At 36.2% G+C, this 19,585-nt stretch overlaps 1 protein-coding gene across 3 annotated transcripts in view; it reads left to right on the top strand.

The window, feature by feature from the left end:
• LOC136827182 (uncharacterized) overlaps positions 1–17,696 on the top strand; it is a 43,064-nt gene extending 25,368 nt beyond the window's left edge. For 2 of the 3 annotated variants that reach the window (XM_067084954.1, XM_067084957.1), the window contains 9 exons: positions 4,875–5,048; positions 7,028–7,141; positions 7,300–7,431; positions 7,935–8,208; positions 10,206–10,357; positions 13,311–13,481; positions 13,926–13,979; positions 14,039–14,138; positions 17,254–17,696. In XM_067084954.1, the coding sequence (XP_066941055.1) occupies positions 4,875–5,048; positions 7,028–7,141; positions 7,300–7,431; positions 7,935–8,208; positions 10,206–10,357; positions 13,311–13,481; positions 13,926–13,979; positions 14,039–14,138; positions 17,254–17,600 (1,518 nt within the window). In that variant the 3' untranslated portion in view covers positions 17,601–17,696. Of the gene's footprint in view, positions 1–4,874; positions 5,049–7,027; positions 7,142–7,299; positions 7,432–7,934; positions 8,209–10,205; positions 10,358–13,310; positions 13,482–13,776; positions 13,802–13,925; positions 13,980–14,038; positions 14,139–17,253 lie in introns of those variants that run through there. The other variant, XM_067084962.1, reaches the window with a different exon arrangement.
• The last annotated feature ends 1,889 nt before the right edge of the window (positions 17,697–19,585 follow it).

The raw sequence follows: 19,585 nt of genomic DNA on the forward strand, positions 1-19,585 counted from the left end.
AATATATATATATATATATATATATATCTATGTGTGTCGAACCCTCGAGAAACCTCAGTTTCGTACATTTTGGACTTCGTCTATCGTTTTCGTTGAAATTTTGACTTGGGGTTTCGTACAGCCACTCAGAGATCATATTCCTGGAAACGCTTTCTACGGGGCCCACTGCATTACTAGGCCCCTTAACGAGCACCGAAACAAAGCATCCCATGCACTCTTGTGACTCAGTCTTTGTTTCTTGCTGAATGAGCATCATCTCATGCATTATTCCGCATCACCCCATGTGTTTGTTGTTTTTTGTGCTTTTTCATTGAGTGCAACTGCTAAATTAACCATCATGGGGCCAAAGAATATTCCAAGTGGCAGCCCTTTGGTAAAAAAAAAGGCGAGAAAGATGATGGAATTTAAGAACTCATAGCAAAGTATGAAAGTGGCGTACGCATGGCTAATCTCGCTAGGATGTACGGCAAGTCCATATCAACAATCGATTCCATCCTAGTGAAGAAAAAAGAAATCAAGGAAGCTGATGTTGCGAAAGGAGTAACTTCATTAACAAAACAGAGATCGCAACTAGCTGAAGATGTTGAGAAGTTATTGTTGTTGTGGATCAAAGAAAACGGTTAGTGGGAGATAGTGTGTGGAGACGATGATAATTTGTAAAAGGCAGGGATGTTGCATGTCTGTCTCATTAAGAAAATGCCTCTAATAAGTGCTGCAGTTTGTGAATTTAAGACCAGCAGAGGCTGGTTCGAAAAATTCAAAAAGCCAACAGGCATACAGTGTCATAATGCATGGGGAGGCTGTGAGTTCCGACAAACGTGCCGTGAAAGAATGCATTGACGAATTCAAAGAGTATGTAGAGGCTGAAGGATTTCCCCCAACAAGTCCTCAACAGACGGTGGAAACAGGCTTTTGGGAAAAAATGCCAAAGAGGACCTACATCACACAGGAGGAAAGTGTACTGCAGGGACACAGGCCTGTGAAGGATAAAACCTGTTCTGTGGGAATGCCAGTGGGGATTTCTAAGTGAAGCCCACTTGGTGTATCACTTGAAACTCCCACATGTTCAAGAAAAACAATGTCATCAAGAACAAACTGGCCCGTGATGTGAAGGCTACACAAAGTCATCATGGGTCATGAGACAAATTTTTATTGAGTGGGTCAATGAAGTGTTTGGCCCTATGTCGAAGAAATACCTCATGGAAAATAACTTGCCACTCTAGTGCCTAATGGTAATGGACAATGCTGGTCATCCTCTAGGCTTGGTAAACCAATTGTTAGATGAGTTTAAATTCATCACAGTGAAATTCTTGCCCTCTAATACCACTCCTCTCATCCAGCCCATGGATCAACAGATCATTTCAAACTTCAGGAAACTTTACACCAAAGCTCTGTTTCAAAGGTGCTTTGAAGTGACCTCGGACACTGAATTGACCCTAAGAGAGTTCTGGAAGGATCACTTCAATATCTTCAGTTGCACAAGCCTTATAGATAAGGCTTGGCAGGGAGTGACTTCAAGGACAGTGAACTCTGCTTGGAGAAAATTTTGGCCAGAATGTTACCTCGAGAAGGACTTTGAAGAATTTGTGGCTGACCCTGATAACTGTATGTCTGTTGTAGAATCTATAGTGTCTTTAGGGAAGTCCATGGGCTTGGGATATGAGTGGTGAGGACGTGGAAGAGTTAGTGGACACCCACAGAGAAGAGCTAACCACTGAAAAGCTGCAAGGAATAGAGCAACAGATGGCAGATGAAGAATCGGAGGAGGAGGAGGGAGGGGGAGAGAGAGAGGAGATAATGTGCCTGCTTCAGTGATTAAGGACACATTTGCAAAGTGGAGCAATGTAAAAAATTTTGTGGAGAATTATCACCCTAATAAAGTTGTTGTAATACATGTCTCTGACACGTTTAATGACAATGCCGTGTTCCATTTTAGGCAAATCTTAAAGACATGCCATAAACAAATGTCTCTGGACAGTTATGTTATGTGACAGGGGCCCAGTGACTGTCAAGCTGGTCCTAGTGCCAGTGAAAAACGAAGAGGGTAAGTAACCCCCAGGTAGGTCTGTGATACCTGAAATCCTTCTGGAGGGGATTACCCTTCCAAACAGTAAACTCTCCTCCTCCCTCTCCCCTCCTCTCCATCTTCCATACGCTAACAATGTCCTCCATGAAGTGATGTTAAATGTTCATTAATCCATTTCATTAGTAATTTAAATTTATTTTTCATTGTTTTCTGTATGTACACCGACATTTATTCTGTATAAAATGTTTTTTTTTTTTTATGTTTTTTTGGTGTCTGGAATTCATTAATTGGACTTATATTATTCTGTATGGGAATTACAGTTTTAAGAGTTAGTGCGTTTCGGACTTCGTCAGATGTTCTAGAACGGATTATGTATGAATATGTATATGTTATATATTTATATATACTGTATGTATAGTATATTTTAAACTGAGTGCATACTTAATATACACACACCATATATACATATATATATATATATATATATATATATATATATATATATATATATATATATATATATATATATATATATATATATATATATATATATATATATATATATATATATATATATATATATATATATATATATATATATATATATATATATATATACATATATACATATATATATATATATATATATATATATATACATAAATACATATATATATATATACATATATATATATATATATATATATATATATATATATATATATATATATATATATATATATATATATATATATATATATATATGTGTTGTGTGTGTTTGTGTATACACATGCATATATATTTAGCATAACTTATTTTAAAAAGTTTTTGGAAGTGCATACTAATTTAATTATTATAAATTATATATATATATATATATATGTTACAGTCAACATGCATAATCAGTCATTACGATAATGACTGAAATTTCAGTCATCACGCTTGTTTGATCTCTTTAGGAGCTAGTATATACGCTTAAACAGTGAGTCACCTTTCTTTAGTACTAGATCTGGGGGGTCAAATACCGTTTTAGTACTAGCTCCTGGGGGATCAAATGTCCATAACGTAATGACTGAAATCAGTCATTACTGTAATGACTGATTACGCTATGGTTGATCTGTGTAACATATATATATATATATATATATATATATATATATATATATATATATATATATATATATATACTGTATATAAATCCATAAATACTAACTGTATGGGGGTAAATTTAACGCATATAACGCATGCTGCAGCTGGCTACTGACTAACAAATCATAAACTAATGCCTATCGGGCATTTTAACCTTTGGCCTGAGGTGGGGTTAGCCTCCCCTCCCCCAACTTTTGCATTGTGCAAAGTTAATATCCATTTATAAAAGGAGCAATATAAGTATGTATATCAGTAAATGTATTACTCTTCCTATTTACTCAGGTGTTTCAACCAGTGATATTTGATAGCATAAATCAAGGAGCTTACAACAGGTTTTGGGTAGTGTAGGATTTTGTAAATTTTGCATGCCATCCCAAGTACTGTACAAGACTTCAATAAGGCCCGCGTGTTTGCGTGTATGCACACACACACACACACACACACACGGTAACTAAAACGGTAACTACTCTATGAAATTTGCAGACAAATGTGTGCCATGCTTACAAGCAGCCTATATTATTATGCCTGCATATATTGTTAAACTCATTATAACTTGCAAGACCCTCTTCAAATATTGTCTTTGTTGCTACATACCTAATTAGGATAGAAATTATCATAAAAGATACTGTTTTAAAAAGGAAATAGTTAGATCTATGAAGCTCAGAGCATCTCGGCTTACCTCCTTCCAACAACTGTAACTTGACAAGATTCTGTCCATATTTTGTTTTCCACATCCCTTGATATATTTCGTTTCACACATTCCCTGTCAACCACATCTTTATGAATGCTTGGCAGTAGCTCAAAATGAATACAAGCTTTGCAAAGAAAGTAGCTTACCAAATACAGAGAAGTGGTTAACAGTGGCTGTACAATTTTTTGTTTTCCATTTCTCTTTCCTATTGCTTGTGATCCTTTCCTTATTTTGGTTCTGGGATGTATGTATTGGTAATGGCCATCAGTTCCCTATTTTCCTGCCCAAGTTTTCAAGATCTTCAACATGCATCGTACTAGTGGTGCATTCCATGAATTGAATGCATTTGCAGTGTGTTCCACCATTGAGATGGAATATAGTACTGTATTGCCCTAATACTGGAGAAATATTCCATTCTAATGTTAACTTGAATTTCTTGGTGTTTGATAGTATTGTCAGCATTCAGGATTCCAAGGTATTTGTTGCCAGTTTCCTTTAGTCACTGATGATACTCACTATTGGGAACTGCATTCCATCACTCTTGATGGTATTTACTTTTACTATTATCTTCAGTTACAATCCAGGATGATTGTAAATAGAAGCAAAGCTTGTAGAATCTTTTCATACGTTTTTGTCATCATGAATAATAGGTGATTGTTGATTGTGTCTTGTCTTCCAAGTTGGTAGTCATTCTTAGTTTTCCTTAGCCAGCAGTAGTAGTAGTATTAGTAATAGTAGTTTAAAGCTGAATGTATGACATGTGTCACTGCAGAATGTTGCCAGTCTTTTAATACTAAAATGCTGCTGATATATACCATATTACCTTCTGGGCTAAGGAATTGACTTAACATGTATCGCTTTGAAGTGTCTTGTGTTTAGAAAGGAAAGAGGAACTTGGTGCCATCCCTCTGTAATGGTAAAAGATAATTAGAAATTTCATTAGTGCAATCTGAAAATAATGAAGTAATTATAATACATTATCATTGTGAAATATTTTCTTTCTCATAGTTTGCAAGAGGAACTGATGCTCCTGTGAGCCATCAGTCACGTCCTACAAAAGCAGCAGCAGTAGCAAGAGCAGATGTACTTAGCCAAGAGGAATTGAAATCTTTCTTCACTGACAGTGGTCGGGGGAGTAGTATCTTGATTCCTGGTTGTGATCTTGTTCATTTTCATATTAAGGTAAGTATCAGTCTTAATTTTTCATGTTACTGCACCAAAAAACTTACCAAGACCAGAATGAGAAGTTCCAAATGGTTACTTTTATCCATATCTAAAATTTGGTTCATCACAACCTTGTCAGTCATATATATCCCCACATTCTTGAAAGAACTGGAATGTTTGAAAGAAAAGGAAGTTCAGAGGAAGTGTAGGCAATTATTGTTATGAGGTAATGGAAACCAGGTAGCTGGAGGGCAAGTGTATGTATGGCTGATGAGAGAATGGAAGTAGCTAATTTGTTCAGGTACTTGGGGTAATTACAGTATGTAGGGTGATCACAGGACAGGTGAGTCTAAGAATATGTAGAAGGAATGTAGCTGGTTTCATGTACAAAACTGGAAGGGAATTTCTTGTGTATAATGAATTCAAAGTGGGAATAGATTTAGTGATTGTTGAGCAAGCTCTCTAAGTGAAGTATAGTTGCCAAATTTGAATGGGAGAAAAAAGGTTGGTGTTGAAATGAATATTTGCATATATGTGGCATAATAATTAATATAAGATGGTGGGAGTGGAATTAGTGGTATAAAGGGTAGTGCACGTGAAAGGAATGATCAGTGAGATAATGTAGTCATGCAGAAAGAATAGAGGATGATAAGTCAAATGGAAAGAACAGAGGATGGTAGGTTGGTGAAAATCATTGTGATTCAGAAGTGTTTAGTGGAAGGAGGAGAGGAAGGCCTAGAAAATGATGAGTTGATAGCATAAAAGAGTTATAGAAAGGAGGACCTTTACATCCATGAAGGAAAGTAGTGCACGCGAAGATGTCTGCAACTGGCACAGTGTAAAGGGTTTTGTGCACTGCTGAGGAACCTTCTTTGTAGGTGTTTGAAGTAGCTAATGTTGTGGAAGTAATATTCACAGATTCCATCCACAATTCAGCAGTTAAAAGTAGGCAGCTATGGTGATTTTTATCTCTTCCTAGGAGTGTGTGTGATCTACAAATGTCCCTAGCTCAATAGTCCCTTGTATAACAGATAGAAGATTAGTAGTCTCATGACAAATGCATTACCAGGACTTTAGGTATTTGTCAGTCACCATCCTTACTTTGTCATGAGAGAGCAGAGCTGGTAACAGTTTTGTCCAGAATTCTCCAGCTTATTTCCTGTATTTTTTTTTTTTTTTGCATATGATCAGTTTCTGGGTGTAACATTTCAGTCATTAACAGTGATTATCACTAGGCAGGCAGCTTTCATATATTGCATTTTCTGTTAATTTTGTAATGGTTTTTAGATTTTTGCAGGTGTTATCAGTTATCTATTCACTGCTTGCAATCATTAATACTGTACATTACATTTGTGGAGCAGATGTATAGTAATATGTACCAATCCCTTTATATTATCATGTGACTTGTTTTTCAGTGATTTTATGGGGCACTGTACTGTGGTTTTTTGGCATCAGCATTTTTCCACCTTGTGTTTTTCATCATTCTTTATTGCCATGGTTGTGGGTAGTCTTTTTGTGGATTTGCTGAACTTTTTTTGGTATGCCTTAATGAGATATGTAACAGCCTTCAAGTGAGGCCTGTTAGTCCTTCGCGAGGTCTCTTAACTGGTACCTACACCTCTTGTGTAATAGCTGCCACAAGTAATGCATTTGCCGTCATCGTAATTACTAAACCAAATATTGTTACTGCAATGAATTTCAAGAGTGAGGATGGCTGCAGTTAGATATTAGGTTCTGTACACTGTGCTTGCTGTAGATGTCATAGTTTGTTGAAACTTTTTATATTTTTCAAGGTTGTGTAACAGTGGAAATTCATCCATGATCATCTTGAAAGTGCTGTTGGACATGAATAAAAAGGAAGGATAACATTGAAAACCAATTATTCACAAGTCACAGTTAGCAGAACAGATAGCTAAAGTTAAATTATGCATAATGTTTTTCGTAAGTGTTGCAGTTACAAAGTATTAAGGAAAAAAACTACATGGCTTTCATTTCAGTCAAGGTGCTCTGGGAATCTGCTGGAATTATCTTTGCTTTCCCGTTCGCCTTTGAGGGGTCAAGTAAGAATTCTGGAAGGAGATGGGGAGGTTCTTATGGAGGGAACAAATTTGGTAAGCATATTCAGTCTTTGTACTTCTTGTGTGGGAGGGAGTTTGTGCTAAGATCCAGGATTGGATGTGACAAACGTCAATAAATACATTACTGTATATAGAAATTTAGTTCATTCAGACTGGATGGTGAGTGTGTATTTTCCTCCCCTTTTTTCCAGGTGGCATATGGAGTCCTTGGTCCATTGGCACCCTCAGGCAATATGTGGAAGTTGACAAAAGATGTGCTCAAGGAAGATCTTCAGAAAAATTGCTATATCTGTGATAACATGAGCTTGCGTGTAGTTATTGAGGTGAGTTACACTTGTATGCAGTTTTACTGAATACAGTATTTATATAAATATGGAGCTAGCAGTAAGTGACCAAGGTCAGACTTTACACAAGTTTTTGTTTATGATTAGGAAAGTTTATTAAATAGGTTAATGGGAATGAGACCAGTGAGTGGTATCTTGAGACCCTGACAGGGCTCACATGAAAGGTTTACTCATAGAAATCAATAGAAACTAGCAGTGTAAAGCTGAAGCAGTTCTGTAGTTAAGTGGAAAGAGACCAATGGGAACAGATGAAAAGTAAGAGAGACAGCATAATAGTTGGCAGTTTAATCGAATCTGCAAAGATTCTTAGTGCCATCAACTTTCAACTTTGTGCCTAGCAAAGAACACAATGCAGAACAGTTTTGGCAAAATTATGCTCTCTGGTAAGAGCTATTTTTCATTGTTTCATCCTATAACAATTTATTGATTACTTTGTACCAGGTACAGTACTTGGTAGACTTAACACAGTCATGTGCTTCCAGGCTGAAGAGGCCACATGTGGAATGGTAGTAACCTGCCAGCAGAAAGGATCTTCCAGAATTGTAAATGTTGAGGACAGGCTTGTGGATCTAGATGATGAAATACCTCCTCAACGATTACCACAACCTGAAGTCAAATCGCCACCACCTGCTCCTCCAGCTCCTAATTCTGGTCCAAGTTCTCTTCAGGGAGGTGACCCCCCAATTCAAGATCCTGGAAACACAGCCAAAACGACAATGACACTTGTTTATAGTCCTGATAACATCAACATTGAAGGTTGGTTACTTCCCTGTTGGAGGTTTTTGATGATGACTGTATTTTCCTTTTACACCAGGCACTGTGCAGCACAGTCGTTTTACAAATTTTCAAAAATACAAACCTCCAAGCTTATGTACTGTATTTAGAATTTATTTAGGTGCAGAATTCAAAATTATTGCACTTTAAAATTTTTAGGTAACAAGTAAGGTGTGCAGGATCCCATGTTGTGAGTAAATAATAATAATCTCACATTTTCTTTTGGCTAATAGTTAATTCGCAAAAAGATCTTCGTTATAAGAGAGAGAGAGAGAATGAGTATATTTGCATACATATGTTTTCTTGATATTTAGTGGTAAACAGTCTACAGGTAATGCCTAGGATGCAAAAGTACTTATGTTCCAACTACTTTTATGACTGTTGAGAGTCTGTTGGTAGTGTCTTTTCTTTCATTTGAGGTCTGTTCAGTCTTCATGTGAGTTAGAAATTTATCCTAGATTGTGTGGTGATTTCTTTTTTGTCATTAAGTCAGAAAGGGTGATTCGAATGAAGTGCACCAGTTGATCACTGGTGGGTTGGGAAGTTGGGTAAAACTTACTGGTATGCAGGTTTTAACCTATCCAGATACAGTATTGCTATATCCAGGTATTGCCTCAGGTACAAAAGTACTTAGGTTCCAACTTCTTTTATGACCTCTTTTGGTCAGATGTAGTGCCGTTACCTTTCATTTGAGAGTCCTCGGTTCAATCCATGTAAGATAGAAATTTATTTAGCAAGAACAGTTGATGGAAATAACAGAAAAATTAAAAATGTTCTGACTTTTGCTAATTTGCAAACAAAAGTATTAAAATGTAAATGAGAGAGTGAGTGAATGCGAGTTATACATACATGTTCTAGAAATAAACTTTTTTCTTGAACAGTATAAATTTGTTGACCATACTCAACTTTATATATATTACATTGTCACTTTATATTTCATTGTCACTTTGTCAAGAAAAGAGTAAAGATTTTCATTTATTAGAAATTATTCCATGTACACTCACGAACTCATGGCAGCCGATTCAAAAAGATCCTGGACCATGGAAGTCCTGGACCAAAGTCTGGCAGGAATGCTGGGATTTAAGGTTATTTGATTATTATTATTGTGTGTGTGGTATATTAAGGACCAAGAAATAGCTGTGGTTGCTTTCATAGTAAATATTTCTAGTGTGAAGTGAGCTTGATCAATTTGCAGATGAGCTAAGCTAATCGGAGAAAACTAAATATGCAGAAACCCCTCTTTTTATATGATAGAACGAGGAAAATACTTTAGTCCTGTGCTAATAATGCTCAAAAAGGCTATCTAAAGTTATTAAAATAATGCAGAAAGGCATAATAAAAACAAAAGACCACCTTATAACTATTCATAGCCATTGTAATGAGAAAAATAATCTGAGGCTTGAATTGTTTGGAAAATATAATCAATTAATAAAAGGTTTTCCTCATGACTTTATATATATTGGTAACATTACAGAATTTGTTTCATTATAGTTACCATACCAAAATAAGCTTTGTGATCTTGAGTTAGTTAGTTATAAATGATATGTTTAACCAGACCTCTGAACTCTTTTAGTTTGTGATCTTGAAAAGTAACTGTATTTAGCTTTTAGAGTAATCAATTAGTGTGTTTGGAATCTTGAATAGCCAATTTGTGTATGTAAATGTAAAAGATCTTTTACTTGAATTTTGGGGTTATCTGTAAATTATTTCAAGATACTGTAGTGACTAATTAATATCATGTCTGAGAGGAATATACTCAAACCAGAGTAAAAGGACTTTGATTTCATTTTCAAAGTAATGGGGTTCTTTGACACTTGTTCAAAGAAGTTCTAAACTGAAATTTTAAGCATTGATATGACATCTTTGCACTAAAGTAATATTGTTTTTGAATTAGGATGTCATACTTGACACAAGTCTTAGCCTTGCTTGTCTCATTTTTCATTTTCTTTTCCTTCATTCACCTTGCTATCATTTTCCAGAGATGGCTGGAATGCCCGTGACTGGTAGGGTATCAATTGGAACAAGGATGAACCTGATATTGAGTGTTTTCTCGAAAGATGTCGCCCTTGACCTACATGTAGTCAGGTGTCAGGCCAAAAGCGATGACGGTCGAGGAGTGTACATAGTTAAGGTAATTTATACGGCATTAGTATTTTGGAGTGGTAATGTAGTAGTAGTAGTATTAGGATATTTTGGCTTGATATGGACTGAATTGATCTTATCAGTTAAGTGGGTAATTTTTCATGGTTTTGTAGGGTATTTTGTATTGCTAATACTGTATACATATTTATCATGAAAAACTGGTTGAAGATGAGAGGTAAAGGTTTATATAGGAGTAATGATAGGATAGATAGTTGACAGTCTTAGAATATGCAGATGATGCTGCACTATTGGTCAGGTTGGACTATTTTTATTATACAGTATTAGGATATTGATTTACCTTTTAAATGTAATAAACTATCATCCACTAAACTTTTAAATATTTTAGTTTTATCTGCAGGATAGCAAATCATGGGAAAGTTTTTGATGGTTAGGAATGAAAAGTTTTCCAGAAAGGCTTATGTTTGGTAGGAATGAACAAGTTTTCCTGGGAGTACTTTGGAAAATTTTTGGTTGGCCTTCTTGCTGGGATGCAGGGTATCCATTGTGTTCATTTCAGTAACTATTTCTTAATTCTTGGAGTTTGTTCATGGCCCAGCTGTGTTATATAAAGAAAAAAAATTTATTTCCGAGTCCCACAGAGATACTTTAATAATCCGCTTATTCTACTTAAAGGTCGGTAAATTCTTTGGTCTAGACTTAAACATGTACACTCAGCAACACAAGTGAAGATACAGTTTTCATTAGATTTCGTTCGATAATTTTTTTTTAAACCGAAAACACCTGATCTAGTTAAATTTACTCAAGAATATAAAAATAATGTAAAATTTATCATATAAGTTAAATCTGCAAAACAAAAACATTCAGATACTTAATTACATCATAAATGCCCGAAGTAATTGGAATTACTCAGATGGATTCGTTCATAGAGATCTGGAAGGTAGAGTTGGGGCTGCTGACTGTTTTATTCCGTATCACAACAACAATATTTACTTGTTTTCTTCAGTGACCAAGATTATTATTGCATCCTCGTAAGTGTTAATGGTCATTATTTTAGTTTCTACAAATTCATGTTTGTGTTTCAAAGTGTTTAAAGTTAGCTGACGTCAATGGCAGCAAATATAATGATGTATAAGGTAAGTTGAGCAAATCTAGTTAATCTGCAAGAGCGTTCTTTATGATGTGAGGAGCCTAAGAACTTCAGACAGGAAAGTACAAGTCACTGGATATTGGTGTGACAGCTTTCACACTTCAATGACTTTGACTTAGACACAGATCAAATGCTAGTAGCTGTTTACAAAGCTACTACATCAAAAGGATATCTATATCAAGGTTAAAGTAGCCTGTCAACTTTAAGATTTTCTGGCTATGCTCCCATTACAAGCAGTTTGGAGTTAGCCTACACACCTAAAGCCTACACAGCTAACGCGGCTGCTTTACTTGCTGCGAGACCAAATGATCTCCCAATATGTCAGCATTTTTTGCACAATCTAAAACTCTCATTGCCTGTGCAGTAGACATCAAGTATTTGTGGTAATAAATATTTTTTACTTTACAAGCTATTTTCATTATTGGTTTGTTGATGAAAAGACTGTCAAGAAAGTAAGAGTGACCATAGGCTGTTGTTGAATTTTTCCACCTTTTTACTATCTTTGAATGTTACAGCAACTGTTGAATCAAATCAAGACTAAGGTATGAATTTCTTTTAGAGAATTAATTTTAATACAAAGGTGACTTCAAATTTTATCTAATATAGTAAAGCACGACCTTGGCAGCCCTACCACCCAGTATCACAGGAATCTGTGCACCGACTCCTCCCTCTCCTCCCCTTTTCCCATCAAAAGTCCACCACAGGTCACAGGTACTGTAATATTCTCTCTCTCTCTCTCTCTCTCTCTCTCTCTCTCTCTCTCTCTCTCTCTCTCTCTCTCTCTCTCTCATATCATAATATACATTCATTCCTGTACTGTTCCACACGATTTCCCCTGTATATTGCCTTAAAATTTTAAAATATTTTCTCTCATTGTTTAAGATCGTGTTGCCAATTATGCACGAATTTTATTTCATTTTAGGGTTATAACATCAATTATGAATAAGGTTTCACTGTAGGGTTCAAAGAAAGATGGTCGATAATTTACTCTGAATGGATATTGTAGAGGTTGTTACTGCTTTCACTTAGTAATTATTTTAGGACTATAGAATCTTTATGGTTTAAAGTTGTAGGAAATTTAGCAAACAACGTGATGACTTTGAAGCTCTGCCCCCTTTCTAGAATTGCCAAGTTCGGCATTGTTAAACAGTGTATCTGATGATTTAAAAAACCTCTGTCATCACTTTTCATTTACTTCAATCTCTTGAACATGTTTTTTTCCTTTACTTTTTACCAACCTTTGTAGCACAGGCAGGAAGCTGCTACTACCCCATATTATAACAGTGGTAGGTTAAAAGATCTGAAGCATGAAGCATTATATAATTTCAGAAATACCTGTCTAGTCTCTATTATATTTTTGGTATTTTTGATGTTGGCTTTTTATTGCATATACAGTATATGTGTATTGGCATTGATTTTGATGGTTTTTCTTGAAATTTGGAACTGCCCAATCACCTCAACACACTCTTGTCACTGTGTTAATCTGTGAATGGCCAGAAGTGCCCCAATGCTTGGCTTGACAGCCTAAAATCATAAAATCTGAATTTTGGAACCCTTAGGATAACACACATACAGCGCTTGGCCTTGTGACAGTAGTAGTTTATGTAATATGAACTTTTTCTATATGGAAATTCTGTTATACTAGATATTTCTGTTATACTAAAGATATTTAACTTCTCTCATTTCTTGCTTGTTGGTCAATTTGATAAGACTGCAAGTTTGTCAGTAGAAGTATTTGTTTACTTAGAGATTGGTATGATTAAGCTGGAAAGTCCTAGCCAAGACGGGCCAACCTGTTTATTCTAAAAATTTTAGTGGTGCCTTGTTTTCACAGGACGGATGTAGTATATCCAGTGTCATTGGTGAATTCAGGGAAACCCTTAGTATTGTTCAGGAGACATCCTTTGGCAGTCACACGGTCAGAAAAGTCTCACAGCGAGCAGAAGTAAAGGCATTCAACTTCAGGAGATCTCCTCAAAATATTACATTAATTTGTACAATAAAGGTATGTATTCTTGATTATCTTCAAGAGTTGAACCAGTAATAATAGCTCTGATTGAACTAATCCAAAATCCCTATAAACTCTTGGCATTTGAATAGTAAATAACTTCACAAGTTCAGTTATCTCATCGTGAAAGCTTAAAATTACTTGGAATGAAAATAGTTTTTTTCAATAAGTTAAAATTACTTGAATGAATGTGAACTGATAGTTTTTTTTTTTTTTCAATTTTCATAATGAATGTTCTGAATGCATTTCAGATGTGTGGTGGAATGTTCTGAATGCCCAAACACCCTTTCAGATGTGTGGTGGAGAGTGAATTGAGATTCTGAAATATTTTTTTTTTCAATAAGTTATCATAATGTAGATTCAGATGTGGTGGAAATTTTTTTTTTTTTTTTTTCAATAAGTTATCATAATGAATGTTCTGAATGCCAAACACCCTTTCAGATGTGTGGTGGAGAGTGCACTGAGAGACCCACATGTGTAGATTCTGAAATAAACCTTTCAGCTGAAGTTCTACAAACACCTTTCAGACCACCCACATGTTAGATTCACTAAACCTTAGCCGAAGTACCAGACCACCTGTTCCCATCTTCACCCAAGAAGTGACTCTTGGGAAAGTCTTTCATGTTGGTGGATTCCCCCTCGACCCCTCACCAGGTCAGTTTAGATGCATTTTATACTAATATTTTAACAGCTTTGGATGCTATTATTTGATTGGCCTGCTCTTGATTAAATTTTGCTTTTCAGCACAGTATATTGTTGCAGATGGAAGATATAGTCTGCTGTATATGAAACATAAATATATTTACTAAGAAATTTGTGAAGTCCGCTGAGAGTGAAAGAGAGAACCAGTTGGTTTTAGTGCAGTTTGTAGAAACAAGTTAATAGGAGCTTACATGCAATAAGAGATTGAATGACTTATCCTGTACTGTAAATGTGGAGTGGGCTAACAGTTTTCTAAATTAAAAACAGAATTGATTGAAGCCTTTACAAAAATTTATCCCCCCAGCGGGTTAGTGCCATCAGTGCACCTCACGGGGTGCACTGTAGGCATTACTATAGGTTCTTTGCTGTGTCCTTTTGGCCCCTAGCTGTAACCCCTTTCATTCCTTTTACTGTAGCTCCATTCATATTATCTTCCATCTTGCTATCCACCCTCTGCTAACAGTTGTTTCATGGTGCAACTGCAAGGTTTCCTTCCTGTTACACCTTTGTAACCTTTTACTCTCAGTTTTCCTTTCAGCACTGAATGACCTCATAGGTCCCAGCTTTTGGCCTTTGGCCTAAACTGTATTTCATTCCATTCCATGTACAAAAATTTTTGAAGTAAGAAAAACTATGCTAAATAAAGGGTGAGAATCATAAACATCTTTGCATAATTAAGCTGGAATAATCTAATTCCTGTAAAAAAATTTTGTATGGGATTGATTTGGAACTTTAGATGAAATGGTGTGAGTAGCCTCATGAGAAAATAGTCATAGTTCATAATATCCAGCTTGAAAGTTAACCTATAATGTTCAAACTATTGAATTAACATGGATTATAATTCAGTTACTGAATGACTGTCTCTCCTCTAGTACATATCTTTTGAAAAATTACCTCTAAAGTCTTTGTCCACTAGCTTGGCAAAAACAAAATTCATGTAAATGTGTGGAAAAGTGCTGTTCACTCAATATACTTGCTTACTGCACACTAAGTAACAAAAATCACAAAGTAAGTGGTCTTGTCAAAGAATTTGTACGTCGATTTATTGAGTTTTTCTACAAATAAATCATTGCCATTAAACAGGTAGAAATATTACTGCAAATGTTAAAATGCCTTTGATTGGGCATTATTGTAAGCCAAAGAAATTCCATGATAAACCTACACTTTGGAGAAGTAAAACTGTATACCAGAATATGTTGTCAGTACATTTAGGATGGTCATTTGGTTAAAAAGAGTGTGGAAAGTAATTCCATGCTGTTAATTTTGATTTAATTGTACTTTTCCGTATGTGTATAGCAAATTATTACCTTCTGGAGCCTTATATTATACCATGGTTAGAAGTGGGTGACTGCATACATACTGTACTTTTATGGAAATTGTCAGAGATCCACCCTTCAACATATGTCAAGGCCCTGCACCTTATGCCCACTCTATCCAGTATGTCTGTAGTTGGTGGTGACAGCTGCTGACCTTCCCTTTCCTTTTTTGCCTGTTCTTATTAAGTTTTTTGGTGAAGAACGAGAACCCTTCCCACCCTTGGCCTCATTCTCTCACCGTTAAGAGGCTATCTGATAGTTTAGGCACAGAAGAGGAGGAAAGAATGCTATGCCCAGTGACAGCCCTCGGGTACTACCTGCACCGAACCGAGAAAACTAGAGGGCATTTTTCTAATTTGTGGTACTCAGTCAAAATTCCCTGTAGACCTTTATCTAAGAATGCCATTTCCTTCTTTTTGAGAGATCTTATTATTGAATCTCACTTTCAAGTGGAGGAAAATGACTTTGTCATGAAAGTTAAAGCTCATGATGTAAGGGCAGTTGCCACATCAGTAGCTTTCAAGCACAATCTTTCCTTAGCCTCCATTCTTTAGGCAACATGCTGGAGAAGCAAGTCGGTGTTTGCAATGCACTATCTGTGGGACGTAGAAACTGTTTACGAAAACTGCAGTACCCTAGGACTGATGTCCATCACTGGCGTAGTGATGGGGTGAGGGAGTGTAGGAAGTATCCCTGCCTATGTATTTAGCTCTTCGCCTTGTTTGTGGTGTCGAGTTCTGGGAAAGCCTGGAGAGTACAAGAGTAGAGTGCCCACCAGTTTTTTAGTTTTGGGTAGTGGTCATGTTAATTTTTATGGTGTAGGTGATATTGTTGCTGGTTTTTATTGGTTTTTGGCCCTGTCCCTTGGGCAGGGCAATTGTATGAGATTTGTTGACCTTCAGAGTTGACCTATCATCACAAAGTTCCTCCTGTATATTCTGTCATCCTTTGGAGCACTCATTCACTTCAGAATACCCCACTTCCTTAGAGGCGACTCTGGCTGTATCGCCATGTCTCTACAGGTTGAGATAAGCGCCAACCAGAGGCAGTAATTATCTGCTCAGCTCTCTCACCAGGTAAGGAAACGACAAACATTGTTGCTGTGTTAGCCTGTTTTAGGTCATTAACTTTTCACATGTAGATTGTTATTTTACTGTCCACAGTTCCCCACCACTTTTCAGTGTGAAATCAGCTAAGCAATTACTGGGTAAGTTACTTATGTAAAAATGACATTTTTATGATAAAATAAAGTTTTATGTGTACTTACCAGTAATTACGGATCGAGCCTTCCCTCCTCCCCTTGCATGGACTTTTTTGCATAAACAAATTGATCTGTTGGCGTAGTTGTTGTTCTGTCTTACCCAGAAAGTGGGCAGGGTCTTGTCACCTACACAAAACAAAAGAATCGCTAACGCAAATTTCAAAGTGTAAGCTGCTGTTCAAGAAGAAACTCTTAGCTAAGTAATTATTGGGTAAGTATGTGTAAAACTTTATTTTGTCATAAAAATGTCATTTTAATCCCACAGCTGTAGCTTTCCTTACCTTTTGAATTCTCATAAATTTTTTCCAAGAATTAGCTTTTATGACATGGGGAAGCTATTGAAAGGTGCCTGTCCTCACCAACAATGATGGATTTTTTTTTACTATATATATACATTTGCATACTTCAGACCTAATCATATGACCTAAGATATAGGTATAAAAATACAGAATGTGAATTTTTGAAAAATTATCATAATTCTGCCTTTCAGAAATCTCCAACCTAATGCTCGACACAGACCCCAACAGAGGTGACCCAATACCTGGGAACTGTCCTGATGGCTGCGTCGCTTTCCGAACTGTCATCGTTATGCTGTGCTTTATAACTGGCGTCTACTTGTTTATTACTGTGGTGGCAGTTTACTACATCCGCAGGACTGCCAGCAAAGATATGAAGGGTTATCACATGGATGACTTTGAATCGCCTCCAAGGGCATACTATCCTGAATACAACTCTCCCCGCAGACGTACGCCACAAACTTCACCAGAACACACTTCTTTCTCCATCAGCTCAGAGGAAAAGAACAGTCCCAGTTATGGAAGAAAGGTTAAAGAATGATGGCTTTTAGCATATTTTTTTTACTGTATTAAGCAGTCTTCCATAAGAACTTTTCTGTAAATATATTGTAATAGTAAATAAAGTTGTTTAACAATTCTCATTTCTTTTGGTTACTCCCTCAGTCTCAGTAGGGTGTACTATTGCATATGAGTGCGCCTTGCATTGTGTCCTGCAAGTAGTGTCAAAGGATGTTTTCTGTGTTTCTTAAGACCATAGCTGTGTTTCTTTTCATACTTCTCTCATCTGCTTATGCAACTTCATCTTTTCTCTGCTCTAGTTTTAAACTTACCAGAGAGCAACATGTTGATAAACTAGAATGTCTGTTTCTCAGTCAAACATGGCTCTAGGTAGTATGTTCAGTTGTGGCAAAAACTTATATCCCTAGTTAGTCCTCTTGATGGATGAGAGGATATCTAGGATGTCTTGGGCGAATTTGCATTCTTCATTACCAGAAAAAAAGTTTAGCCATAGTGTAGCAAACGTACTATGGCTACAATTACCAATATTCTTCAGAATTAAAGAATGAGTATTATTACTCGACAAGCCAGTTAGCAAAACAGTACAGGAGAAAGGAGGTTTCAGAGTTTATTCAGTAAGTTGAGCTATGTTGTACCTCAAGCTGTCAAAAAAATTCATTCTGTAGTTTAGACTGACAAACTTCAATACAGTACAGAGCAGTTTGTTGAAGGAAAAATTTTTAGACCACTAAATTCAAATGAATGGATGTTTGTTGCAACTACAAGGAACTGGTCTTAGTTTTCAAGATATGAAAGAAATCTGTAACAATGTTGACATAACAAAGAACTTACATTTGAACTATAATATATATGAGAACTATAATATGTATTAAAACTAAAATATATATTAGAGCTATAGTACACACACTGTAGGTTTTTCTTTTTTTTCAGTACACTATTGGAGATGAGGTGTTAAAGAACAAATTTGAGGATAGTAAGGAAACTCACATATTGCCTATTTCTACTTGATTAACCTTAATATTACAGTGGTCTGAAGATCTTCAGACAGAACATCCTAATTTTATTTACATTTGCCACAGTTTATTAATTGTCATCTTTCAATACTAACTTATTTCCTACTTACCACTTGTTTATCAAAATAATCTTCCTATACGTACCTAACTTAGCTTAGGCTAAGTTAGATACGTATAACCAATAATCAAAATAATATCAACTATTCTCCAACTCTGGCGTATGTCCCAAAATAGTTCTTTATCTTTTAAAGCACTTCATCTCAGAGTAATCCAGAGACAATCACGAAAGTCAACACAATTTGGGGATGACCACGGAGTGTATTTTGGCTGTAACATCCAAGCTGAGGGCAGAAATTACGTAGAATCTCTTAATGCAGTTTTTTCTACACAAAAGCACTTCACTCCTCTCTGATCCCATCCCCTTTGGGACAGACACTGTCTCAGTAACTGCCGTGTACCCTGGAATGGAACATACAAATGGATTCGGTCTCACCAGCTGTTTGACTGATTTATCAGCTGCCAATAGACTTAATTCTTACCACAGTCACTTCTGATAGGGGAAGGATTCCAAACATGAAATCTACCACAGATTGGGTGGAGGGGAGTCACTCACTCGACCCTGACACTCTCGAGCAAACCAAGTAAAAATAAGAAAAACAGAAATGAAAACTTAATTACATACTAACTGACATAACAAAAACAACATAACAAAAAAACATCACAATAGCAATTCGGAACTGTCATAGTAATTGGAAACTCTGGCTGTGGGTGTGCGACCTCATGGTCAACTTGGCAATCACCTGGTCAGTCTGACTTGCATGATCCTTTCACTTCAGGGAAGGGTCACGACAGAACTGCAGCATCTGTTGCAGATTCTCTGGTTCCAAAGGATCTGAGTCACAGCACAATGAATTAGACATTTATAGGAGATAATAGGTTTCATTTGTGAGTGCAATGGTCTCAAGGAAGCTTTACAGACAGGCTCTTGGCACTC

Source organism: Macrobrachium rosenbergii, chromosome 3, assembly GCF_040412425.1.
Source record: "Macrobrachium rosenbergii isolate ZJJX-2024 chromosome 3, ASM4041242v1, whole genome shotgun sequence".
In the NCBI taxonomy this organism is placed as follows: Eukaryota; Metazoa; Arthropoda; class Malacostraca; order Decapoda; family Palaemonidae; genus Macrobrachium; species Macrobrachium rosenbergii.